This window comes from Nematostella vectensis, chromosome 9 (genome assembly GCF_932526225.1).
Source record: "Nematostella vectensis chromosome 9, jaNemVect1.1, whole genome shotgun sequence".
Lineage (NCBI taxonomy): Eukaryota > Metazoa > Cnidaria > Anthozoa > Actiniaria > Edwardsiidae > Nematostella > Nematostella vectensis.
In genome coordinates this window covers 10,795,314-10,823,303 of record NC_064042.1, presented here as the reverse complement: position 1 = coordinate 10,823,303, position 27,990 = coordinate 10,795,314, and the positions used below count along the sequence as shown (strand labels likewise).

At 38.9% G+C, this 27,990-nt stretch overlaps 2 protein-coding genes across 8 annotated transcripts in view; one reads left to right on the top strand and one right to left on the bottom strand.

Moving 5' to 3' along the window:
- LOC5512653 overlaps positions 1-7,477 on the top strand; it is a 68,142-nt gene extending 60,665 nt beyond the window's left edge. Inside the window, exons 78-85 of the mRNA XM_048732757.1 lie at positions 301-387; positions 752-916; positions 1,249-1,412; positions 2,186-2,348; positions 3,130-3,424; positions 4,075-4,646; positions 5,073-5,434; positions 6,009-7,477. Coding sequence (XP_048588714.1) covers positions 301-387; positions 752-916; positions 1,249-1,412; positions 2,186-2,348; positions 3,130-3,424; positions 4,075-4,646; positions 5,073-5,434; positions 6,009-6,324 — 2,124 coding nt within the window. The 3' untranslated portion in view covers positions 6,325-7,477. The remainder of the gene's footprint in view (positions 1-300; positions 388-751; positions 917-1,248; positions 1,413-2,185; positions 2,349-3,129; positions 3,425-4,074; positions 4,647-5,072; positions 5,435-6,008) is intronic.
- Positions 7,478-15,378: 7,901 nt separating this feature from the next.
- The window catches only part of LOC5512665 (neuropeptide FF receptor 1), a 28,838-nt gene continuing 16,226 nt past the window's right edge, over positions 15,379-27,990 (bottom strand). For 6 of the 7 annotated variants that reach the window (XM_048732758.1, XM_032382117.2, XM_048732760.1 and 3 more), the window contains one exon: positions 15,379-17,794. In XM_048732758.1, the coding sequence (XP_048588715.1) occupies positions 16,466-17,527 (1,062 nt within the window). In that variant the 5' untranslated portion in view covers positions 17,528-17,794 and the 3' untranslated portion in view covers positions 15,379-16,465. Of the gene's footprint in view, positions 17,795-25,747; positions 27,154-27,990 lie in introns of those variants that run through there. The other variant, XM_032382119.2, reaches the window with a different exon arrangement.

The window sequence follows — 27,990 nt, the reverse complement described above, 5'->3', positions numbered from 1 at the left end:
ACTACGTGCTATTCTCAAACGAAACAATGATTTTGGATTCGCCGGGTTCGCGCAACAACGAAGGGACTTTTTTGTGGGGTTTTATATTTCAAAAACCACCAGAATGCAATTTACTTGTACCTCCGATAGGTAGACGACATGGATTTTTTATATATATTTCATCCACGACAATTATGATGACCAGTTTTATCATCTTGTTCGGGACATCCTGCATCCTAAAGTTAAACAGTTGCAAGAGTCGTATCTAGTTCAAGGTTCGATTGAAGTGATCCTTGTAAAAAAATTAGCTGTGTTCTGCAGGAATTTATGGAGCTTGTCGCCAAGTCTGGTTCGTTCAGTACAGGAGAGATGGCTCAGCGCAAGGCAGAGCTCAAGCTCAAACACAAGGTAAAAAGGATATAGCCCGCTTTAGGCGGTTTTTTGTGTTATTATCGCGGAAAACCCTCTCCGTAGGCGGTACTTCGCCTTATTATCGCGGAAAACCCTCTCCGTTCGGTGAACGGACGCAGGGCAGGGGGGGAAGAAGAGAGAAGAGGGAAAGAACCCTCTTCTCTCTCCTTCCCCCCCTGCCTTGCGTCTGTCTTTGCGCTCGCCCCCAGGAACCACGCGGCTTATAATACAAGATGGCGCCCGAGTACACCGAGTACCGCCTGAAAGCAGGCTATAAAAAGGATTATTACCCCCATTAGTAAGATCTATTAGACACTTAGTTTTACTGCATGTCTTTCAACCCTAACTGTTTTTCTCTCAGAAACAACTGGCGGAATTTGACTCAGAAACCGAGAAGAAGTTTGCACTAGCGGAAATGGACGCTATGCCGTCACTAGAGGTTAAGCATGCGCATGCGCGTCTAGAACTGCGGGAGAAACAGCTGCAGGAGCTCGCGGGCACCATGAAGGACCTCACCACTGAAGAGGTGAAAAAAACGTTTTTTTCTTAAAGCGTATAATCGTGTCATTGATCGTATTGTTCTCTTAGGAGCTGATAATCATGTCGTAATGTTCTTGGGTTGTTTTCGTAGGAGCCTCGTAATGATCTCTTGTTCACATATTGTTTTCGTAGGAGCGTCCGAATGTTCTCGTGTTGTATTCGTAGGAACTGATAATCTCGTTGTTATGTTCTCGCGTTGTTTAAATGGGGCGTCGTAAATTTCTCGTACTGTTCTCGCGTTGTTTTCGTTGGAAGTCTGATTAGCGTCGTCGTTATGTTCTCGTATGTTTTCGTAACGTACTCCTGTCGTTTTCGTAGGAGTTAATCGCTTCGTACGCCGAGGATGCCGAGCGTGCTGCGGAGGCCGCTAAGGAATACCGCGAGCGTACGATGTTTGAGATAGCGGAGAAAATCAACTCCATCAAGGAACAGAGACGGCAACAAACCGAGGCGCAAAAGAAAAAGATGGATGAAGAAATCAGGTACGGGAATGCGTTTTTGCGCATATGTTTTATAAGCAAAATGCTTTTTAATAAAATGAAGGACAAAAACAGAAGCAAGATTTTGCCAACGTTAAGGACTTTATTGATACATTTATGATAAGTATAAATAATTTTTTAATAAGCATAAATGTTTATGATAAGCAAAATACACAGTTCGTAATCTTTTCTATCAACGCGTAAAACTATTTTTGTCGCTGTTAAGGCTGAATTAGACAGCGGGATTTAGGCTGTAAATCAGCTTACTACTCCGCTACTCGATACGACTTTCGACTACAAAAGTCGTAGTTTGTAATTCAGGGCTAAGACATGTCGTAGGCAGGTCGCATACGACTAAAACGTGCTGTCTAATTCAGCCTTTAGGCGAATCGCCTGTTCATTGCTGTTTCTAAGCGACTAACTTATTTACTACGTAAGGCGACTTACTTGTTTAAAGCCGCATTGTCACCAGTTTACTTTCGGTGGTCCGACGGAAACCTCAACCGTTAAAAGACAAAAGAATCTATCAAAATCCGAAATATTAAATAGGACATCCGCTCTAAATTATCAATCACATCCTCAAAGAAACTTTCAATAAACACACTGCTTTCGATATTTTGAAATATTTTTCGCGTTTTTCCGTTAAAAATCATCGGGGATTGTTACGTAATCGACCGGAAGTAAACTGGTGACAATGCAGCTTTAATACCGTTGCTATGCTACTTCCTTGTTTAATACCGTTGCTAGGCTACTTATATGTTTACTACCGTTGCCAGGCGACTGGAAGCAGAGCTTGAGGAGGAACGGAGCCGTGAGGAACTGAGGCTAGCGGAACGTGAGACGGAACGCGTCGCCAAGAAAATGAAAAAGCTACAAGAGGAAGAGGCTGCCAGACAACTGAATGCGGCCCAGAGAGGGATGAGCGAGCAGGAGAGGGAGGTTGGTAGCCATCATTAGGCACTCGAAACTTTCTGGATGTAGGTGGATGTACGATGCGGGTATACAGTGGTTTGACAAAAGGTTGTCGTCAACCGGCTTTGCGACTACGCGACAAGTCTGCATGTAAACATGGGTAAAAACCACTGAAGCGCCTAGCTGCATACTGTATATAAGTCACCGCATAACTTTAGACTTAGACGCGGCTATTATATGCAGCTAGGCGCTTCAGTGTTTTTTACCCATGATTACATGCGGGCTTGTCGCTCAGTCGCAAAGCCGGTTGACGACATCCTTTTTGTCAAACGACTTTTATACTCTAGTACCTTGTTGCGATTTGTGTTTTCTATTGTTCAAAGATTTCTACATGCTAAACGGCCTTCCTGATTATGTCATTTAAACTTTAAATGTTTTTAAATTGTATTTTTTCGCTTTTTTATTGGCTTTAAAACGACCTAAAGTCTCTGCAAGACGCTGGCAATCAAGGAGTGCAAAACAAGCTTCAGTAATTCACTCTAATCAACAGCTTTTACAGTTCCGTAATATATGGATTTAGGCACTGGCTAGAAGCGGATCCAGCTCTATTACCATATTTTGATATGGGGTATCCTTGGACTGCTTAGGGGACCCCCTGAGGACTAGAGTGTCTAGACTAGAATTTCTTTTGAGAAGAGATCCATAATAGAAAAAAAAAGTAAATCATGTGTGTTTCACTTGTTGACAATCAGGGCATGAAATCTGAATTAGCTGAGAACTAATAAAAAAAATTTCCCCAATATTTTAGAAACTCCTCAAAGAGCACGATGAGAACATGGCGAAGTTTAGCGAGAATTTGAAGAAGGAACAGGAACGCACCAAAGCCGCCCTCCGCGAGCGCCTGGAGGCGAGAAGGAAGAAGAAGAAGGACGCAGCCATGAAAGAGATTACCAAGGCTGCGAAGGAGGAGAAGGAGGCGCTGGAACAGCAGCAGAGGGAGAAGCTGACTGCGGTGCAAAAGGAGGGAGCCTACCGCATGGCAGCCACCACCCCGTCCCGCCCTCGGACACCGCCTACTACAAAGGCGGGTGAACCGCAGAGAGGTGAGGTCAACCCTCTCGTTGATGCTTAAAGAGCCTTAATCAGCCTTAACTTTGTTTTTCTTTTTATTCAATGCTAGAAATAACCATCTTAAAACAAAATTGTATACTTAATTTACCAATTTTAATAGAGAATTATACAAATAAGGCGATGAAAATAGATGCTTTCCAGTTTTGCTAAAATGAAAATATGGCGCCTGGAAGCGACTATTTAAATACATACTTTTTACAAGTAAAATCCTTTACCGGTTTTGAAACCGCTATCGTGGCCATCTTGACAGCTAAGAGGAAGTTAGCAAATAAAAATAAGAGAAACACGCCAACCGATTTTCCTTAAATTCATTTGCCGCCTAGTGCGCTTCAGAATGCGACAAAATCCTCTCAGATTTCATATTCGTTTCAATCAAAACTGCGATTTCCGCGTCATGATTGGCTAGCTATCTTACAACAAAATTGGCGGCCACGGCAGCGCGCGTCTCACCATAAAAATAATTTGGCCTAAGAATTAATTGTTACTGAAGTATTTATTTTTTCCAATCACTGATTTACGGCAACCATTTTTGAATAAGGCTTAGATTATTTTTAATGCAATACAGTACATGTTGTACTATGAACTGTGATTATCACTGAGATCTTGATATCTTTTTGAGCAGATGCGCTCGGTCCAATCGACGGTGGAATGCAGGACGCATCTCCAGTCCTCGCAGCAGGCCTCCCAGACGGTGTGTCCGAGCAGGACTGGGTCAGCATGCTTCTTGGTTCTCCACTGTTCGAGCGCGTCAACGAGATAGAAGCTGCATTGCGTGGCAACATTGGCGAGGACGGCGTTGCCGGAGCAACTGGTGCTCGACCTTATATTGACATCAAAGACGCCCAATGGATGTGTGGTGGTGACCTCATCCCCGTGGACATCAATCAACTAAGTCCCGCGGATTTCGTCGTATACCGCTTCGGTGTCTTCGTCACCCAAATGCTGAAAAACGCCATGGGTGTACCGAAAGTGACGTTATTACTTGCGTCAAACCTGCCAGCCAATAACTACGAGCGAAACGCGTTCAGGAGCTCGTTTTTCTACGAGCATGCGCGCAAGATTCTGTTCGTGCGTCAGGAGCGGATGCACTCTGTGGGCGACTTTGTGGTGGTGATCGTGCACTGTCTCGCGCACATCGAGGTGGACGACTTGGTCGACGATAACAACCCGTTATTCCTCAGGCAGTTCTATAAGGTAAAGGGAGTGGCAACCTGTGATGAGATCAAGCCAATCAAGTGAAACCGGTTTAAGTCAATGGCAGGCGACTTGGTACATTTATATTCTCTATATTAGGGACTGTTCGATCAAGTAGATTAAGTCGTCGTTAAATCGTTAAGCAGGTTAAGCTGTCTCTGTTCCAATGATACAACTTCACGTTATACATTCACTTCTATACAATCAGTCGAATGTTAATCGAGTAGCGTACTTCAGTCATAAGACGTCATTTTAAGTTTTATAAGAATGTATTTTTAATTGTTTTTTTTCTATTTTTTTTTCGATTATCTTCCATAGCATGTCTTCAAATATAAGCTAGGATTTCAAATAAGCCTCCATTTCCCCTTTTCTGCTCTTTCTCCTGCTACGCATACGTGTTAAACCAACCAAACTTTCCCTTTCCAGGCGATCCGAATCTGCTGCCAAGACATGTTCTTCTCGCGATCTCGCACTACCCCAGCAGTGCAAGGCACGATGGCAGAACCCTTCGTACCATTCCCACTGGAGGGGGCCTTTAAGCAGGCGACAAACATGACCGAGCGCGTGAATGTAGTCGGGGAACTGGTGAACATCAAGGTGAAAGGACCAATGGAGGCAGACTTCTCGGTCCAGTCCATCACGGAAAGGCTCGCCAAGAAGAACGCATTCCTGACTCGAGCCAAACTCAAGGAGTACCTGGCCAGTGCGCGTGCGCCGGGTGACAAGGAGGAATTTACGATGAGAAGGTTGAGGGAGCTGAGAGGCGACAAGAACACGGAACAGCAAAGGTAAGATACCTTTAGGGGGTATTATAATAATGGTGTCACTCTTGTAGCTGACATAGTTTTGTAGCATGTCTTGTAGCTACAATAGAGATCGCCTATGTCATTTGCAATAGATTTTGTCACGTTTCCATGACCAAATTAAAGGTATCAATATTACATTTTACACATTTATGTGTTTTAATGTACTTGATCAACCTTTCACATTTTACATGAAGTAGATTTTGTTGACAATAATTACTTCAATACATTGTTCTTGATTTGCTAAAGATTTAATTGTGCTTTTTATTGATTACGTTAGTAATGCGCAGTTCGGAAACTACTCTTAAAGGAGCTGTGTCGTTACTTTACGCTAATGGATTTAAGAAGTTTTTCTTTGGGTCATTTTAGGGTTACAATTCTATGATTAGGTTATCCTAAGCTAGCTTTTGCTTTCTATAAGAGTGGATTGGCAAGAAGATCACGGTCAAAGAAAAACCTCACGGCTCAGAACTTTTAACATATTTAATTATGAACGAAGCTAGTCGGACCGTTATGATTTTGATTCAATTTTTCTTCAATGTCCTTTTTTCTTTTTCAGTACACAATCTCGAGCGCGTACCAAAGCGACCGTTCACTCACCAAAACAACTCCTAGAGCGACAAATCACCCGCTTGGAGAGCCGCATCGACACCATGAACGCCGAACTGACGCAGATTATGAAGTCGGAAGCGGACTTGAATCACACTCTGAGTGAGATGGATGCGGACGAAGAGGTGACGGACGAAAGGGTGGCCGCCATTAGGGAGCAGCTGAGGAGCGTGGAGGTCCAGAAGAATGGGGTGCTACTGAAGCTGGAGAGTCTGGAGGATGAGGTGGAAAGGAAGAAGAAGGAGCTTGCCTCGGTGAAGGCATAAAACTCGGTACCCATTATACTAAGACAAGGGACGATAACATAGCAAGCCTTGTTAACACTCAGCACGTATTATACGAAGACAATCGACGTTTCTGATATAACTTACGTTACATTCTGACACTCAAAGCCTTCTGCTGGGTATCTCTATATAATATCAAAAAACCCGGTACCCATTATATTAAGACAAGGGACGATAACATAGCAAGCCTTGTGAAGGGTTAACACTCAGCACGTATTATACGAAGACAATCGACGTTTCTGATATAACTTACGTTACATTCAGACACTCAAAGCCTTCTGCTGGGTATCTCTATATAATATCAAAACAAGCTACATTATTTACATATTAAGCTCAAGTTATGTGCACCAACTGCGCAAGCATTTCTGGGAAGAACTCTCTATGTCGGGTGACGCTATAAGCATTTCTGGGTAGAATTCACTATGTCGGATGAAACTATGAAATAGCTCGCCGACATTCTCTTCCTTTGACAACCGAACGAGGTGGTGCTAACAACACTGGCAGATATTGGCCCTGTAGAAAACCTAACGACATGTAGTTTATTTTATAGTATTTATTTTTATTCTAAATATAAGTTTTTCTATTTTTCAAGAAGCGAAAGAGTCAACATTCATTTACACTATTGATTGTATCACTTTAGTTGTATTGTTAATGTTTTTTTTAATTAAGAAAAATATTATGTGTGTCGTGATGGATGATTTAGTATACATCACTAACATTATCACGATCAAAGCGTAAATTAGTTAGCAAAAACAATAGAACAAAGCGTAAATTAGTTAGCAAAAACCATAGAACAGTGTCTCTTGATAAGTTATTTTTGATAGTTAAGACAATTGAGAATGCCTTATATTTTTTCTTGTATTTATGTAACGGTAATGGTTTCGTGACGAATAGATATTAATTCGCTGTGAATTGGGCAGATTTATAGATGAATCGATATCTTTTCGCCATTCCCAAAGGATTCAAATCGATGTTGTTTCGCCTGTCGTGCCGGGCAACACCGATAGCCGAAGCGACATTGTTTATCCATTGTTTTAGAAAGAGCACTTGTAAATAGTTGATTTCTTATTTATTGAACACACATAAATATTTTTGTACTTATAGATAACATGGATAATAAAGCATTATGGTATCATTGTTTTGTCATGTGACAAATCACATGAAGGCTATCTGCGTATAGGATACGCCATGGAAATGCAAGTCACCCAGTCAAAGTATAGAAAGTATAGAAATGGACCAAACGCAGCATTTATAGGAGGACCTGATAATATCGAGCAAATACATGTGATATATGTCGTGGAATGACACATACCGCATAAAGAAGAGTAGAGGATAAAACCATACGAATGGCTGAACGGAAAACTTTTTAAAGTCTTCTCCGGTGTTGTTTTTCCGATAGATTAACGTTGCCTTGGGAGCTGACCAGTTTTTTGATGATTGCTATATTTATAGTAATGATTGAAAGCACAACAAACACGATGAGTACGATGATGATAGAAATATCGTATATCAGGAAATATTTAGAAGACTTTAAAGTACATTCATTTAAAGGCTTCCCACTTATCAGTACTGCCGATGTAATCCAAGATACAGTGAACAGTGTTGCAACGCAATGTGAGAGCGGTGACAATCGCACTGTTGAAGAGACAGCCCTTAGTCGCCCTACCGATATGATGAGCAAAGTGACTGGAGACACACCCATGGCGGTATAAGTGATGAAACGATAAAGTTCACAAAGGTTTTCATTGTTAGGATCCCTTGAGCTCTGCGGATCAATGATACTATGGCAACAACCGGTATTGTGGCAAGCGATAGAAGGTCGGCAAGCGCCATGTTGCTAATGAAAAGGTGCATGTTTTTTTAGTACTCTCTTTGTTATCACCAGTAAGATGACGGCCAGGTTCAGAATCAAGCCGCATATAACCATGACAAAGTAGAACACCAACATTGTGATATCTTCCACAGAGATAAAAACTACAGGACGAATTTGTATAGTTCATTTTCAAAGATTCCCACCGGAGTCCTTTTAGGTCACATCAGCATTAATGGTGTGCCAACTGGATATTGTGAAAAGAATACTGAATTCTCAATCCATTCTATTTTTGTAGCTACTGCGCATGTGCGAGAAGCTGCTATGTCATCACGCAGAAAAAAAAAAGTAAGATTTACCGCGGGGTTTGATGAGAAAATTTGACCTCGGATACATTTTGGGATATGCTCGTTACGAAGCGCCAGCGTAGAATCACTTTATAAAGAAGAACATATCTAAATAATTAAAAGCTTTTGGGTTTTGTTAAACAATTTTTACATATTCGCTTTTACGGCAGCTTGGTTTGATAAACTCGAACGCGGCTGCATTCCATTCACATTCTGAGTTATGATCGTTCAAACTTTACGTCAAGTTATTGATTTATAAAGAGTTTGCAATACGTGCCGAAACACACGATCTCAAATAAACACGCTCTCATTTGGTATTTATAGTCCGGTCGCTTAGTGTTTCAATCTATACATAGCGGACAAAAGCACCAAACTTGGCATAAAGCCGAGAGGATGCTAATTAATATTGAGACCGGTGCCCACCGGTACCACTTGAGGATTTTGTGTAATAACGGAATAAAAATTTGAAAAAAGCGTCCATCACGGGCTCCATGTGGTGAAATTTAAAATATCTTGTATTTCCAAAACTAAGGCGAAATATCTGATTGTTTTTTTTTTTTTCGTAGGGGTAATATAACAGTATTTGTTAATATTTCAAGATAAAACTGTCGTCGGCTGCATTAAAATGATTTATTTAAGAGAAAACGTTTTCAAAGCTAGACCCAATCCCCCTCACGGTTATCCAAGATGGCGGCTTATATTGGCACTGTATATGCTGTAAGTACATCATAAAATTGCGTCTTGATTTTAAATTTATTTTTTCTAAATCTGCGATTAATCTCAATTATCTGGTATTTTGACGTTGGCTAAATAAAAAGAGGTAGAGATGAATTTAATAAGGGGGCTTGTAAGCGTCTGTCAACTAGACATCAAAGACCAATAAGATGCTTTAGATATGCCTCCTTAATCAAAGTTATTAGGTTGTGATTTTTTTCTTGAGAATATTAGAGGATTTGGATGTTCTGCAGAATAAACATCTGTAGAAACTCTTTGTTGCGCAAATAGCGCAAAATGGCACAGGAATTGTCACAAATTTGCGGTATTAATGCTCGAAAGCACTTTAAAAAAAGCTGAAAAGCAGAGGCACTACGAAAAAAACAGTGCTTATTGCTCCCTTCGTGTGCATCATAGTGATGAGGTTGAACGCATCGCATGCTTTTAACAGGATAGCAACCATCCTCCAACGAATCGCCGTACCAATAGAGGACTATTTTATTATCCCAAAAATGATTAGTGATGACCTCAGGGATGGAAAGGGGCCGTGGAGCATAAGAACAGGAAACGCCTCCAGGAAGCGAGAGAGGATGATAAAAAAGTATAGAGCTTTTGTCAGGCTTATAAAATATATTAACAGAATATATAAGTGGAGGCTGTTGAAAATGGTACGTTCCTTTTTCTGATGTCCGAGCTCCTCAATGTACATGAGACACGCTTGGGAGGTTTTTCTACTAAAGGACAGAGTTTTAGAGGCTTTTCCTAAAGTGCGGATCAGTGATCGCCGGACCGTTATTGTAATAAAACTGAAACAAACTGAAACAAACTGAAAGAGACTTTTCAGAATGATGCGCGTACGCTAGCATGTGCCCAGGGTCCGCGGGGATTTCTTTTCCAAACAAAGGATTTTTCCTTTCTCAGGGACGTTTTCTTCGAGGTGCCAAAGAAACGACGGTGCTATAAACAAGTGTTCAAAAACTCTAGTGTTGACGATACTAGCGAGGACACGTTTAGCCCAAAACCTGACGTAAGCCAGAGTTATTCTTTTATTTTAACGATCAGAAGGTTTTGAGCGCCATACCTGTAGACGCCAGCCACCGCTGCCGATCTATATTAGTTCGATATCCTTTTTTTTTTTGCAAAATGAAAATATAAATAATGGAATGCTATTAGCTAGGGTTTTCGGCTTCATACGACCGAGTGGTTGGAAGTCAAGGGCGTCTGCCGGTTCCCCCGCTTTGACCCATAACAAGCATGGGGTAGAGCGAGGCTCTCGCCTCGGAAACAATTGTGATACTTTGATTTTAAAATAACATAGGGCCGTAACGAAAAGATAAACAAATGATCCGAGTTGTTATGTTATTTGCATGTTAGCAAAAGGGATGTAAACAATGCCGCGCGGGGCCTGGGTTCCAGTAGGTTTTCCTTCTTCTTCAAATGTAGCTTTTTATAGCTATTTATATGTTTCTTGGCACGGAATTCGATAGAATACAGCTGAAATGATAGAAACCGTTTTCAAATATGTGCATTTTGATCTTTTTTGTGTCTTGAAAAGGTATGAAAATCTTACCACAGGGTACCCGCAACACCAGATTTCTAAAAAAAAAATAATTGCTCTTTATTTATGGATCCGCAAATGGTACCGGTGGGCACCGGTCTTAATATTGCTTTTCATCCTCTAGATACCAAGTTTGGTGCTTTTGTCCGGTGTGTATAGATTGAGCTCTTTTGTGCGCTAAGCGACCCGACTATTAAGCTCAAGTTTTTTCGCCCGTATCTGATTCCTTTCGACATTTAGTCAAGTTGCAAAGCTTTATTGAGGTTCTCTGTAGGTTCAAACATATTAACTTAAGTTATCTCGTACACAAACATGCCCCCGCAAATTTACTTATCGAATGATGATTTTGCATTTTTTTAGATTATTATACAAAATACATATTACACAACACTAATTTGATCAATTGTTGCGGGAATTTTATCTTTGTGAAAGAGAGAAGTTACTGGAATTCGACATGCTCGACGTGCGCTTTAGAACGTTTCAATACAAGCAGTAATATATAGATTTAGGCATTGCCTAAAAGCGGAGCTCCAAACTTCATTTTCGCTTAATAATTTAAGAAATTTTAAATATTATATTTCTGTTTTTGACGTTTTCAACGATTTCACAAATCACGTGCCCAATTTGTTAAACCCCCTTCCCCCCACATAACAAGTCTAGATGTCATACGATGTTTCGGCGTCAGGGTAGTTTTTCTTTTAATGACGTCATCGATGACGTCACGTGACCATATTTTGGCACCGCCCTTGACACATACATGACACCTACCAAGTTTGGTTGTTATACAATGTTTGTTATACATTTATGACGTCACAATCACGTGACTATATTGGTGCACCCCTCTTGACACCAACATGATACCTACCGAGTTTGGTTGTGAAACAATGTTTCTTTCAAGAGATATAAATGTTTTTGCTTCTATAAATCACGTTTTTTGCTTAATGTGACGTCATAAATGGTGTCACACAACACATGACCTTATTGTTGCACCCCCTTGACACCAACATGACACCTACTAGGTTTGGTTGCCATAAGATGTTCCCTTCGTGAAATATTTTTTTTTATTTTGTTGACGTCATCATATTTTTGCTTCTAGTGACGTTATCGATGACGCCACAAACCACGTGACCACAGTTTTGCACCTCCCTTGACACATACATTACACCTGCCAAGTTTGGTTGTTTTTTGGTTGTTGCTTTTAAGGGTCGGACGGACGGACATCGCGTCACCAAAACTCGAGTCGATGGGTTACCAATATTTGTTACCATATTTTTCTTATTTACCACTTTTTCTTAGGTATGTGGTGTATCACCGATTAATGTAACAACTGCCGCTTTGTGTAACACTAACGCTTAATGTAACAAAAATTGCCGCTTAATGTAACAACAAATCAAATCTTAATGTAATAAAACAGTTAACGTAATGTAATAACGGACTTAACGCTTAATGTAAGAACACTGATGCTTAATGTAATAACCATAAATTTAACTAAGGACGAAAATACTCATCTCTCATGATTAAAACATCATCGGACAACCAAAATTGGAGAATGTCATGTAGGTGTCAAGGGGGGTGCATAAACAGTCATTTGAGGTGTGACGTCATCGATGACGTCATTAAAAAGAAAATACTCATATCTCGGGATAGAAACATCGTCGGGCAACCACACTTTGAGAATGTCACGTAGGTGTCAAGCGGGGTGCATAAATAGCCATGTGAGGTGTGACGTCATTGATGACGTCATTAAAACTAAAATACTCGTATCTCGTGATAACTATCGTTAGGTTTCCGCCCAGGTATAAATGAGTTTTGAGTGACAATCAAGCAAGGAACTATTCGGAAGTGTTTTTTTTATTCTACCCGCGCTGTTTAATTAAACATAAAACAAAAAAGGCGACATTTGTCGGTAACAAATTCTAATTTCGTCGTATTTTTTTAGGGGTAGCAGTTTTTGAATCGCAATCGTTCATCGACTTGCTCGCAAGTACTCGCAATGGTCGTAAATGCTTGGCTAGTTTAATTCGAGTGCTTGGTTCTTTCCGGATCGTCAAATGTTCCTTCAAAATGCTCGGCTCGCAGAAGATAAAAACCCAAAGAGCTCTTAGAATGTAATACCCCGTCGGTGAAGCGTTATTTTTAAAGATGATCAAAATAAAAGGCCTTCTAAGACACCTGAATTACGTTATTCATTCTCAATTTAAGAGGGTTTAAGTTTGCCGGTAAACAGTTTCTAAAGGGCCCTAAGGGACGACAGATTTTCACCTCAAGAGAATGTTTCCTAAGTTTGGTCGTGTCACAACTCTCGTAGCTCAAGATATGATTTTCCTAGTTATGATGTCGTAATAATTGACGTCATGTCACGTGTCCATTTTGCTGGACCCCCTTGACCTCAAGACAACGGCCTAAGTTTGGTCGTGTCACAACTCTCGTACCTCAGGATATGATTTTTCCTAGTTATGATGACGTCATTAATGACGTAATGTTACGTGTTCCATTTGTTGACCCCCCCTTGACCTCAAAACAACTTGTCCTTAGTTTGGTTGTGCCACAACTCTCGTAGCTAAAGATATGATTTTCCTTGTTATGATGACGTAATCAATGACGTAATGTCACGTGTCCATTTTGCTGGACCCCCCTTGACCTCTAGACAACTTGGCCTAGGGTTGGTCGTGCCACAACTCCCGTAGCTCAAGATATTGATATTCGTATATGGTATGTCGTCATTGATGACGCAAAGCTAAATGACACCCCCCGTTACACCCACGTTTAGACGACTTACCCTAAGTTTGGTTGCCTTGCGAATTGTTCTTTCGTAATCTATCCAAATTCTATATCCAAATTCATGGTTATTACATTTAAGTCCGTTATTACATTAAGCGCTGAAAATTTGTTACATTAAGCGTTAACTGTTTTATTACATTAAGCATCGATTTGTTGTTACATTAACCCATTGACTCCTGGCTATTTTTGAGCTGAATTTACAAAAAAAAAAAACAGACTGAAAACAGATACCTCCCCCCCTATTCTGAGTTTTATACAGCCCGTCAAACACAGCTGCACATAGTCAACGGTATCCAAGCTTTCCAACAGTGCTTTGCGGTCCCCACTTTTAATCCCTCGTTGCTTGTATTTTTCATCAAAAATACAGCTATGAGCATATTAGGACAGTGTCTCAGGACATCATGAAGTCTTTTGGGGCATAATTGAGTGCTTTGCTTATGGATATTTGCAAGCAAAGGTGGATTCATGATGATTTTTTCTTGTTTGGCTTTGCCTGGATGAGAAAATAATTTTCTAATGAATCACCACAGCTCTCCTAAATGCTGTCTTTTCTAAAACCAAATTGATTCCAAAATTGTTTACACTGCTATTCTGGGTCTGTATGACCTGGAATTGATTTGTTTGGCTTCGGGGTGAAAAGACTTATAAAAAACTATCTGACTTTGGGGAGAGGAGTGTTGACTGGCCCTTCCCTCGTGAATTTTCCCCTGGATCTCCCAGAATGCTTTGTAATCCGTAAAGGCATCTTCGTGGTTTTACAAGCCTTCAAGGAGTGGACATTGTGTTTTGAGGCCATGGAAATGAACCTGGAGGATCAGAATAAAGGTATCTATTTGTGTCTTGAGCTGTGTTTGCTGATCTCTCTCCCTTGTGTTGTATTTTGAGCGTTTTATTGAGAGGGGTGATTCTGCTTTTCTTTCCTTGTTCGATTTGAAATTTGTCAAAGAACCTGTGCTATTATTTGGCTTAAGAGTAGTTGCTAACACCTTGGTCGGATGCGTATCTTCAAGACCATTTATCCCTTAGACTGATGCCTGAGTATCTTCATCTTGTTGTGTTTAGTTTGCATTTATGAATTTTTTGGGTTGTGGGTACTTTCCAAAGCCGGTACAGGCCGGTTGAGGGGTCAATGTGTTTAGCGTTAGTGTTACATTAAGCGGCGATTTTTGTTACATTAAGCGTTAGTGTTACATTAAGCGGCAGTTGTTACATTAAGCGGTGATACATGGGGGTCCGCTCACGCGGCGCTTCGCTAATAAGGTTATTTTTAGTATCCTACTTTTCTAGTGTTGGCTTCGTGGCTTTAAGGTCGTTGCATTTGATTCCGTAAGTTGCCTAAAGTCTTGGGTTCGAGTCCTCCCCACTGAATATTTTCTTTTTTTTCTTTCTTTTTTCCTTTTTTTTAATATATTGGAGTCTTATACCGTTCATTAATACTTTTTATAGTATGATTATAATCAGAAATAACCGAGAAATGTATGATAACATTACAGTTGCAAATACTTGCCTGCAGTAGCTACATGTATGTTTTACGGGCCTATTTTTTATGCTGTCGTCCACGTTGTCGTCGTCGTTGTTTAAGGTCCTTTTGCCCTTCTCAGACGTAGCTAAAATAGATAACGGCTTACACGGAACATTATAAGGAGCATTGTCAAAGATCAAAAACGACTTTTTTCGACAGGAATCCCCCCTCCACTTTCTCGGCCGCCCTTTCTTGCCATGTGTATTTGCAGCTCTAACATATTAGTCATTACTAGCCAGCCGTTTCTCGTCCCACCATTTTACTTTACCCTTTCCGAACCTCAAAGTAATGAATAACATCGATGTAAGCAATGAATTTGTTTTATTCAGTTCATAGCTCATATTTCATAAGCCTATTCTAGTTTTGATTTTGCTTCCTTAAAAAATATCAAATTATTGTTCTTATCATTATTTTCTTTTTTGCTATAATGGTAAAAAACTTAACTCAGAAAACAATTTGATAAATTGCCGCAAGTAGGGATGTCACGAACACACATAGATACGCGAATACAACACGAATAAATACAAAATGACCAAATTCGTGAACCAGAAGAAAAAAAGTACAATACACCAAAAACTGGTATTCGACACTGCCAAATTTTCGTCTTTAATAAGACTTCTTAAGGGCATTGTATTCGAATACACCACGAATGCAAAACGAATAAACAAATAACCACAAATCACGTACAACTTAGCCTTGGTGAATTTGCAATGATTCTTTAAAGTAAACGATGCAAGCCAATGGTCTAAAGACGGTTTTAAAATTAGTATTTCAGTGAAACCAAATGAATTAGTATAGATAATCGCACAGTTTCTCACTTGCTATTAGTTTCTGTTAGTATCTGTTTAGTTTCTTATTAGTATCTGTTTAGTATCTGAGAAATTTTGGATCACCGCGGTCGAATTCCTAACGATTTTCATGGCATTTCTCTCTTTTTTTTTTTTTTCTAATGTTTGAATTGTTTTTTATCAAAAAAGGTTTTGAAAATTGTGTAGAATAAGATACAGTACCTATCGTGTAAGAAAATAGTAATTTTCGTGGATTTTGACTTTGAATGTAAATATAATTGCACTGGTATTACAACTTTCTGCACTGGTGTTACATGAAAATTGCACAGCTCGCAGCCAATCAGAATCGAGAAATTTGTGCATGTATATTATTAATGGCACTTTTGGTATCCTATACATTTAGCGCAGTCTTGGTAGGCCGGTCTCCAAATATGGATTCTCTTGCCTGTTTGCAGGCGCCCACTAGTTTCTCATGTTTTACTCAAGATGGTACTCAAGATAGTGGCGACCATCACTCGAGGCTGTTCTTTTTGTTTTGCGATAATCATTACAAAACGCCTACTAGCAGGATATGTATTTTGAGCAAGATATGTACTTTGAAGCTTAGACAGCAGAGGAAACAGTTTGAGTCCTGTTAGATTTTAACTGAGTAAAGTTCGCGGAAGTCTGACTAAATTTGGCTTTCATGCTACTGAACTCTCTGCCTGTCCTTGTATATGAGCGCACCAAGTAAGACTTGAACTCTTTTCTATACGTCTCATTAAGCACTGTATAACAAATAGGATTCGCGGCGCTGTTCGCAAACGTCACAATGTTGCAGAAGGCCACGAGGTCCCAGAATCTGTCGTACTCTTGTTCAGCATGGCCAAAGTCCAACCAGAGCCACATGATATTGGTGGGTAATACGAACACCGCAAATACCACCGTGACAACCTTCAGCATACGTAACACCTTTCTTGTCTCCTCCGCGTGAACATCACGCAATCCACCAGACCTGTCACGTGTTTGCCGCTTCCGAAGCTCTATACCGATCCCAATATACGCGCCCGCGATCACCGTGAGCGGGAGAACATATTGAAACATAAATAGAACAGCGGTGTAAACCTTTCGCATAGAAGTGTCGCCCCAGTTCTCTTCACAAGACAAGCTGCCATCTTCGTGACTCAGGACGTAGCTGTAAGGCGACACGGGAATGATCGATATAACCCAGATAGCTACAATTATCCGCTTGGAATTTGACACACTAAGTTGCTGTCTTAGAGGATGTACTATTGCCCAGTATCGTGTTAAACTGACAGCAGTCAAAGTGAACACAGACGCGAATAAAGATAGCGTCTGCAGCGGGTATAGGATCTTGCACATAAACCCTCCATACGGCCACACGTAGTTCATTTCCTGAACAGGGATATCAAATGGAATACAAATACACGTTAGTGCTAGGTCTGCTATCGCTAGATTCAGTACGAAGTAGTTAGTTACTGTTTTCATACGCCGTCGTCTCAGGATTACGATGCAGACGAGTGAGTTTCCTACTGCGCTGATAAGAAAGATAATCACGTATAGTGTGAGTTTAATTTCGCGGAATGAAGATGCAACATTAGTGCTGTTTCCGCCAGGTATCTCGAAAGCAGCTGAGGTCAGGTTATCAAATAAAGTTCGATTCATTGCGCCTTCTTACTTGAGATCTCTCACTTGCTTTGCCTCTTTCACAGTTTATCCCCGCCCTTAGTACAAGTTGTTAGTTATGTTTTGGAAGATGGTTTGCTTGTTGTCTCGTGGTCGCCCTTTTCTGGTATGCCTGTTTCACATCATGTTCTTGTTAATCCTGGGCCCTTCGTAGTCGTTTTTTTTTTGTTCTATTTGGGTAGAGGCTAGCTGAAACCCTTTTTGTTGTTGTTGTTTCTTGGAAGACTCTTGTGCACGGTTGTTTACCTACCGGATTAATAAAATGACATATTTCCATCAATGAGAAAAAGCAGAACTTAACTCTCTACATTTTATTATGAGATATAAAAAACAGATATTAAGACGTTTTATATAAGATCAAGTCTGTTTTGTTTTGTTTTTCAAGTCAGTTTTGTACAGAAATGAAGGAGTTTTTGAAAAATAATTATTTTTCGGCGAAACACCCAAAAACATTTGTATACTGTATAAACTGGTTATAGACTAGAAACGCATTTAATCTCTGATAATACAGTTTTAGATCTTTAGTTTCCTCTGGAAAGCGCTGAAATCGACACACAGGAAGTATTGAATACGTCACTATGTGAATATCAAAAATAAATATATTTGTTTATGCAACATGGATGTCAAACCCACTCGATACTTGGCTAATAATGTTAGATTGGGCAAGGTCTAAGTTGTTAACCGTAACTTGATTACAATTAATAAATTTGAAAATTTGAAGAGTCCTGATTGAATTGCACCTGTGTCATAGCGTTTCATTTCAAGTTTTGTTACAAATTAGCTTTTTTATTATTTTTATTTTGATAGCTTCGCCGGTTACGCACAAATACACAATAAATAAATTAATAGAGATAAGATAAAGACAGAAATGGGACAAGACAAACGGCAGGGACACCACAACAGCCTTGAAACAGCCTTGAACTTATTGTATTATACTATAAAACGTATTTAATTAAAATAGCTATGTGGATTATATGGATATGGAAAATAGCTTTGACGAAGCCTCGAGTGTATAGGGAGGGCCAACACGACCAAATAAGCAGTAGAACAATAACAATAAAACCACTTCTCAGCACCAGTAGTAAGATTAAAATAAGCTCAAATGACTTAAGATAAACTATCGCGAACATGGGTATACAATTTATAATTACTTACCCGTCACAATAAGGAATATCAAGAAAAATTGAACAAAAATGGAAGTATGAATAAGTAGAATACAAACCAAAGCAGAAAAAAATTATATCTACCTCTCGCATCGCACGTACCTTTATAATTTAGTATTTCTCAGATCCACCCTCCTTAAATACTTAGGAGACCTTATATAAATATAATACCTGTTTCCGCTATAAATTCTCATCTTCTTACAAAAGACGATAGATCAAGAAATTGTAAAAAAATATCGAAGAGTTAAAATGGATTTGACAGGAAGAGTTTCGTTCATCTTGCCAAAGCGATTATGTGTCGACATAAACGTCTTGCCTAGAGGTGTCTCCTCTCGCTCATTTTAGAATTACGATATCAAAATGCCAACAGGCACGTCTCTAAGCCGACGGAGATGTAAATAATACACCGGTTAACAGTATTATGACCAATGGAACCGCAGAGCCTCGGTAGTTATACTAATAACCTCCATAAAAATATTCCCTAATGTTCTTTTACGTGTGGGCTTAAATTACGTGACGCGGATGAGTGTTTATAACGAAAATCGTTATGAACGGCCTTTGCGTATAAAAAAAATAATAATAACAATATAAAATATTTAAAATCTAATTTGTACAATTGAAACATTATCATCAAATGTGCATTGTTTTAAATGCTGTATTAAAAGAAAGAGAAAATACAAAGAATTTGATAATAACTAATAAAAATGTTCTAAAATTACCCTTTTAAGAAGAAAAAACAATATGCAATAAATACAAAACATAAAAGTGCTATTATAAATAATGACCGAGCGACAGCGTTAAAGACTGGACTCTGAGCGCCTACTTTTTGCGTAGTTCTCACATTGTTGATATAAACGGTGGGATTTCTAGCGCAAGTTTTTACAATTGTGGTTCCATATTCTAGTACTTTCGACACCTTTCCTATCACACACACAATAGCATAAGGGCGCACGTTGCCTCTCCATTTCTCCCCCCTCCCTCCCCCTCACCCCAACAGCACACACACAACCATCCCACTCCTATTCCTAGTTTCTCACGCTTTATAGGCAGACACCAGGGGGGTGCAGGGGGTGCGAACCCCCCCCCCCACACACACACACACACACACACACACACGCAACGGCGGAAAGTCCACTTTTGGTTCTCAATAGACGTGCTATTTGTAGACAAAACTATAAATCATAAGCTAGATCACTTTGGTATGTAGCCAAATCCGACAATAAACGTCACATGGAGATACTAAAAAGGCATTAAAAAAATCATTTTTTTTTTCGGAGGCGGTTAGATTTTTGGCATAGACCCCCCCCCCCCCCCCGAAAAAAATTAGGTCCACTTTTACGGTTTTCGCATCCCCTAAGAAAAATCCTGGGTATGGGCCGGCGTACGTGCATGGCTTGAAAAAAGCATTTCCTATAACTATCAGAGCAGAATAGCAACAACGTAAGGCGCGCCTTTCCTATCCCTCCCCCTCTCACTCCGACACCACACACACAAACACACATTAGCCCCACTCCTTTTTCTAGGTCCTTCCTTGATAGGCAGACACTATGCGTACGTGCATGGCTTAAAAATAGCAATATACATGGTCTATGGACTTGAGAAAATATCCCCGCAACGCGTAAAAATGTCGAGTACAATAGCAGACTCACGACTCAGAAGACTTATTTTAATAAAACCTTCCGCTAATTGAAGATCGTTTATGACGTTATCATCTACATGCTCGCTGCATCTGTAAACATAGATGTTTCGGGCGCACTTACTGTCGCATATCGCCGGTATTTGTAGAATTTAAGTCAGCATTATCATCGTGAACCTTAAGGGTATTTGTTTATTTTTATTTTTTATTTTTGGAAATATTGAAATATTTTTAATGCGAAGTGTAAACAAAGCGAAGTGTAAACAAAGTGCGCAGGCTGAGGTACAGAATGTCATGGGCTAATCTCTAACAATTTCAAAGCTAATGTTATTAATTTGCGCATAGCAAATTTTTAAAATAAAAAAAATAAGAACAAATAATATAATCTAATTCATATTAGAATTTACCAAGTTTCCAGCTAAGATTGTAACGGTTTTTGTTACCTGCGCATGTTTTTTATTTTCCAATTCAAATAGAAGGTTTACAGATATTTCACTACTTGTTTAACGATAGCAAATTACTTTAGAGATACCAGAGCTCACCTCCGTAACATTGAGTTATCGACGTATTCCACAGGGCTTCGCTAGCGAGTGTTAGTTAAACGTGGACGCATAAAGTAAAATCATAAGATAGAAGCGCTCCCTTCGATACAAGTTACTTTGACACAATAGTCTTTTAATCAATCAGACGTATAGATTATATCACAAAACTAGCTCTTGGAAGCGCTTTCGAACGGATGTTCCTCCCCTAACCCTTAATTGAAAGTTCCTCGATTTAACAGCGGCTGACGTATATGGATATAATAAAGTTGTAAAGCAAAATATATCCCTGTTATCACTATAAATACTACAGACAAGCTGTAGAATAACTTGGTGGTCTGCGTAGGCGGGGTTGAATAAGGGAAATCACTTTGTTCTAAAACATACCATATCAACCTTAATATCGTATTAATTTATTAGTATTTATTTATTAGTATTAATTTGGATTAACTTTTTTACCAAATTTTTCGTTATGTATAATTTATAATTATGTATTGCCAAAGACAAAGCATATTTTAAATCATTCTAACAGAAAATTATCAATGTTTTTTAGTTAACCAATTGCTAATCATAACAATAGTACGCGTATTTAAAATATTGTTGGGAAAGGCCTAGTCGAGACACCGTCTTTTGAAGGTATGCGATCGTAATCTCAAATGGGAGGGGGCAGATGGTTTCATGTTGAAATATAGTCCAACCCACTCGACGCAGAAATACCAATAAATCTCATAAGACAGAGACTGACAGAACAACAAATCTGGCTCAATGAAATTTATAACGATGAAAGAAAAGACCCTCGACATAAAAACAAATTAAGAACATTTAGGTATTGTAAGAGCGTTCACAATTACGAAGATTATCTCTCACAAGTTAAAAAATGTTAATTACAGAATTGCGCTAACAAAACTTAGACTAAGCAACCACAAACTATCGAAACAGGACGTCATACAAAACCGTACACTCCCCCTGAACAAAGAATATGCTTGGTCGAAGTCAAGGACGAGGAACACTTCATGATAAAATGCCCGTCATATAGTGAATTGAGGGAACAAATGTATAGAGTTTTTCAATCCGCAACAAAACAGAATCTAAAAGCGATGCCCCCTGCCATAGCATTTTTGAAGGTGATTAGTTTGAAACAGGAAGTGCAACCAAAAAAGAAATAGCTTGTTTGTTTGGGAAGCAACAACAATAAGGGAAAGTGCTTTGTAATGAGAACTATATAATAACATCGCTACAAAGTACGATAATAGAGAATTTATTGTAAATAGAAATATAATTGAAAACCAATTGTAAATTTTGGTTTTCAATATAAATGTATTTGGAGCAACGCCCGTGAATCAAAGATGAAAAGGTGCCAAATGAAATAATTGAATTGAATTGAATTCCTAGAACCCCCCCACCCACCCCTCCCTTGTCATTTTAGGCTGAGAACATTAGACTAGGTTGCCCGCAAAGACCCCTGGGGCTCTGAGCATGCCCTAGGGTACCCCCCATAGGCGACTTGATAAACAAAACATTCGACCTCTCATCTCTTGAAATTGTCATAGCAATTTTTTAAGCTTTATCTGCTTGAAAATTCAAATACTATTTCTAGGATCCTCTTTCCTTAATCAAGCAAGCTGAAAACAAAGTTGTTAATTGTAATAGGCCTATTATTTTCGAGTATTCTAACATTTTTAAAAGTGTTATTGGATACTTGAGTGCCGGGTATTATTGAATCACTTTCTTTTTAAAGAGACATTCAAGAGGCTCCTTTTGTTGTGTTTAACTTTTTTTCCGTACCGACGCCAGTCGTAATAGCAGGAAAGACATTACTAAGAGCTTTGTCTTGTCCTTAAGGCCGCATAGACGACATACGCTCAAATACTTGACAAATACAAGTGTCTCAAATAGTTTGCCGCCTCCATTACTTTCAAAATAGATGTACCAGTGAAATGATTTTCTTTTCTCAGAGTTTGATCTTCGGTTTTTCATCAATTTCATATTATGGCAATGATAAGTTATTTTGTTTTTACATCCTTGGGTATTAAATATCCATTAAAACGGAGTGCTTCTATGACATTTTAAGAGGACCATATTGTTTGCTAATGCAGCCACATAAATCAGCAAAGCCTTTCAACGGTTTTAAAAATATACTAAGAAAATTGGCGAAAAAAATTGATGCTTAAGAAAAAAAAGATGATGATTTAGAAAAACATTTTAGATTCCTAAACTCCCAAAATGTTTTAAACCCTGAAGCTACAAGTGCACAAACTGGAAACAGAGATCCTATCTGTTTTAATGTTCAATTAACTTCATACTTCACCGTATCAATGACAGTAAACTCCCAAGATAAACATGTCAAATAAAGAAACATGAGTTTGGGTAAATTGAAAATGAAAACAACAGAAATCTAAAGCTATTTTTTAAAGCATACTTTTCGGTTGCGTTGTCCTGTAATTTTGACAGTTCGCATTTACAAAATTTGGATTTGTTTCTAAAGATTGTTACCTTTCTGCAGCCTCGGCTAGAGAAGACGGCGCTTTACTGTTTTCTGTTAACCAGTTAAGTGAAAGTGGGCAATAGTAACAAGAGAATTGAAACATCGAGTATCCTCGTTTTCCCACACCGCTGTTTACGTGCAATTTGTGTCATATTTTGCAAAAGAAACAATGCCCAAGTTTAAGTGGTTATTTGACGTCCGCCGGTAGAACGGAGCCTCCGGGGAGAGGGAAGTCGTGTATATTACCGACCCAATAAAATATGTATCCTATCCCCCTCTTAAAGCAAAACAGAGCGTATATGGGTTAAGTACTGTTATGACTGGCTCCGAACCGTTATTAACGCACTAGCGGTATCTTTGAAGGTTATTTATTTTCTTCATTTGCTGGTAGGAAATTTAATCATTTGCACGGTAATGTCAATTTGAGAGTCGATTGGTGGTCGTGCCTTCGGACTGGTTTGTGTGCGTCAGCCTTTCTCTAGTCTAGAGCACAAATGTGTGCAGATCACGTTCTATGTGTCGCGTGCACCTAAGAAAGTGCTGGTGACAAGACTAATAAAGACCTTCCCTTTTAATGTGAAAATTTGCTTACATTTGGCTATCTGGACTTTTTAAGATTACAGGACGTGTTCTCAATGCTTTAACATTTGATTACCCTTTTTTTGTTTATCACGTTTTGTGTTTTCAAGGGAGACGACTAATGGTCTCGTCGAAAACTTTTCCCAGTTTCAAAATATACATCCAAATTTTTAGACACTGGTTTTAAACAACAATTGAATAATAATGTTAATGAAACTATATGTACTATAATTCGCGTTTCGAGTAAAGATAGGCATATAGCAGGAGTAAACGAGATTTTCCAAACAATAGCACAAACAAGGCCGTGGCCAGAAAATTTTGTTCAGGGAAAGCAAGCCTCATATAATTCTTTAATTCCTTTTTGGGGATAGACGCTATTTTTTATGTGTACTTTGTAAAAGTCCTGCTCTTCTGAGGCTCCCCCCCCCCCCCTTGCCTCCGTGCTAGCGACAGCCCTGGAAAGGAGTTGAGTGGGGGTGAGAAAAAAAGTGGGAATAGGGGTGGAAGTCTCCCTCTGTAAATGCAAAACAGTCATAATCATAAATAATGAACAAAGATAAGCAATTTTGCTCGCTAAACGCTTTCTTGATAATCGCGATCAGCATACGTGGGAGTGGCGGTACTAGAGGTAAGGATTCAGTCACCAAACGCTAGGGGATATGCTAAACAAACATTACCAGTAAACCATTGCAGACCTCGTTATAACTACCGTTGTTTTATTTTTTGAAAGAGGGATGAATTATAATAGAGGAGGCATAAGTCATGAAAAAGAAAGATGTGAAATCTGACGTGAAACAACACCCCCTTCTTCAATAGCATCAGAGCTAAATGAAAATAGCTTCGCCTGGAAGCACCTAGATCTCTTTCAGAATTCTAGGTTTAATCAACAATGAAATCCGTCTATATGAGTTTCTATCGATGGCATCATTTAGCTTTAATCATGGCCGCATCTCGAGACATTATGGGATGTATTGAGACTATTTTGGAGAGATGCAATCAAGGTATGCTTTTAATGGCTTTTCCACCGCACTGCCATCCAATCAATCTTATCTCTCCGAGTCTACCATGAGAAGCGCGGGCCTTGTATTACCTGCACTATAAGCGAAGAGATACTCTGATCATTTCGATATTACCTGCAATCTTCGATTATGTTTCACGTTATTTATGAATTAAGAATGGCTCGATGAAATTGAAAAAACTACAAAAAGAAAAAGCTAAGCTGTACACAGAAAATCGCAAGCGTAAAGACAAATTAACATCCGTTAACAACTACCAAGGTTGTGCGGTTGATTGTACCATAGAATTTAGCACAAAGGCTGTGTTAGTTTCTAGGGAGGCTTTTTACACTAGGATCTGAAAATTATACCATGAGCTGGTTATTACATGGTAAATATGGCGATGTTCTGTGACCTTAAAAGGGGCTATGGGCAACTACATACCGAGAAGTGTTTAGTTCTATTATATAGAAAGGAAATTCCTTCTAGTCATAGATAGATAACAGTAAATCGTAATAGTAAATCGTAGCTGATGAAATACAAATACTTTCATATACCTTGAGAAATAATCTGGAAAGCTAGTCTCTAGACCTTGCGCGCTCTACGACGGTTTCGTCACTTCGTCACTCTGAGAGCATTTCAATTTTTTTAATCATGAACATGTTTTTAATAAGGCGATTATTTTTTAGCATTTCCATTAAATTTTTGACATCTTTGACAAAAGCATAAGTCACTTAGATTTAACACACAAAGACAAAAGATGGCAAATTTAAGCATTAAAGAAAAAAATATTTTCACTTACCAAAAAAGTACGATGCACCTCATCGTTTCTCGATTCCGCGCGTCCGTGACCGTCAAACTACGTCACTGTTTGGATCGCAGTCCTTATATATATGATTTAAGATACATCAGACAGCCAGAAAGTTCCATTTCCTGATCGTTCAGAGTAAAGCCCTTTCACTTTTCGATCGCTCGAGATTAGACCAAGGATATTATTATCTTACAATTGACACTCTGGTACAAGACTATATAATATCATGTACGCGGGTATAAATAACTTTGTTAGTTATTAAATTTAAGATTGCATTATTCTACTGATTACGTGTTCACTAGCAGAGCGAGAGAAATGTGTACTTCCTGTAAGAGTTGTCGTTGTTTTGTTTTTCCTTAACTAAAAGTTCATCATCAAAGCACCGACAATACCAGTCTTCCTTTGTTTACTTAAAGACATCCGTTGTACATCTAAGCGCTGGAAAGCAATTCTAGAAAACCCATAAGTTCTGATTTGTCTATATGTTAGGGAGATATTACCGGTCGTGAAATATTGAAGAACGAACCTTTTTATTCAGATGATTTTTTTCAAAGGGAAGTGTTTCTAACGGAAGTATTTTTTAACAAGAATTCGTAGATCATATTTTCGTTCAATTCGTTAAAAAAAGCATAAAAAAGTTTGTATCAAAGATAAACTTGATGATTACTGGATTTTAAATCTGAAACATGCATCACTTGTTAATCCGATACTTTGTGTGTAAGTTTTTATTATTAGAATAAAAAGAAGAAAAAGAAAATGTCAAAGCTCTGATCTTTAGCTTCTCCAGTAGAGTAAAGCGGACTCACTTATGCACATATTCTTCATATACTTGGTTTGGAAATAAAGAAGAGAAAAAATATTTTTAAAAAAAGGTGTTACATCGCCACTGTCAACACGGAGTCTATCAGCTTATCATTAACAACTGTGAGACGACGATTCCCCGGTCTTTCACACAACATTCCAAATTATACGACGTTGATTTTATCAATACAATTAAATCAAGGCTTAAAATAAATATAACCAGAAACGAGCCTCTTTGTGTCTATTCTCAGTTGTAAAGAGAGCAATTAAGTGTCTCTATAGATGTACGAACGATGCAGAAAGACATTTTGCGGCGCTTACAGCCATAGCGGTAAAGATAAGTGACTTTGATTAATTTAGACGAAATCCCTTTGAAGCATTTTTTCTACTTTTCGTTAGAATATTTCAGAACAGTTACAATGGCTCCTTCACTTTGTTCTCTCAATCCCTCGTTTTTTGATGCAGTTGCGTGGTGTCCTCTCTTTATTAGCCTGTCTTTATTGTCTTTAGCGCTCGAAAAAAGTGAACTGATATACGATTCCCTATAGAGCCTCGAGTAACCTGGATTAATTTTTTAGAAAATAGAATAGAAATATAAAAAAATTCAAACATAAGATCCTTTGCAATTCTTGCAAGTATGCGAAAATAGGCGCCGAATAAAAATAAACGCGTAAACTATACGAACTTCTGCGCATGCGTGCACGAGTCTGCCTTCAATTGCGAGCACTGAGAATTTCGATGAAACTGTTCGAGACCCATTTAATTACGTCGTTCCCATCACTGACATTCGTTACCATCTGCGTTTTTATTTCTTTTCCTTTACATATTTTCTTATCAATCGTCTCCCGGTACGTGACGGTGGTAAGTTATGTCGATCTTTTGCTTTATACAATAATTGTGATTTACGATTGATTGGAAGATAAGGCAAGAGCTGTAAACAACATGTCATAGAGCTCAAATGCGTAGGTCGGTACAATTAAAGTAATTAGTTAGGTGTTAAAAAAGAAGAGAAGCTAGAAATTTTAATTTCTTAAAAAGTGTTTTATTAAATTAAACTGAGAAAGGAGACCTAAAAAATGAAAAAAAAAACTTAAAAATGTTTTATCAAAGAAAACTGAGAAAGGAGACCTGAAAAATGAAAAAAACCTGAATGACCTTAAAAATATGATAAAAAAAAATAACGGGGATTCCAAAATTGTTTTTAAAACAAGAATAGACCAGACATCCAGACATGGACTTGGTCAACGTATGGCAGCTAAGGTTTTACGGCTGGGCTTGAGATTTCGGCCCCCACATTGCTATCTAGCGAACTGTACACCACAAATGTACTGAGGCACCCGCGCATTAATAGGGAGGCAATAACCAGGTCCCTAGCCCTGTCTGTATATGTACCAGAGGCACCCGCGCATTTATAGGGAGGAATTAACCAGGTT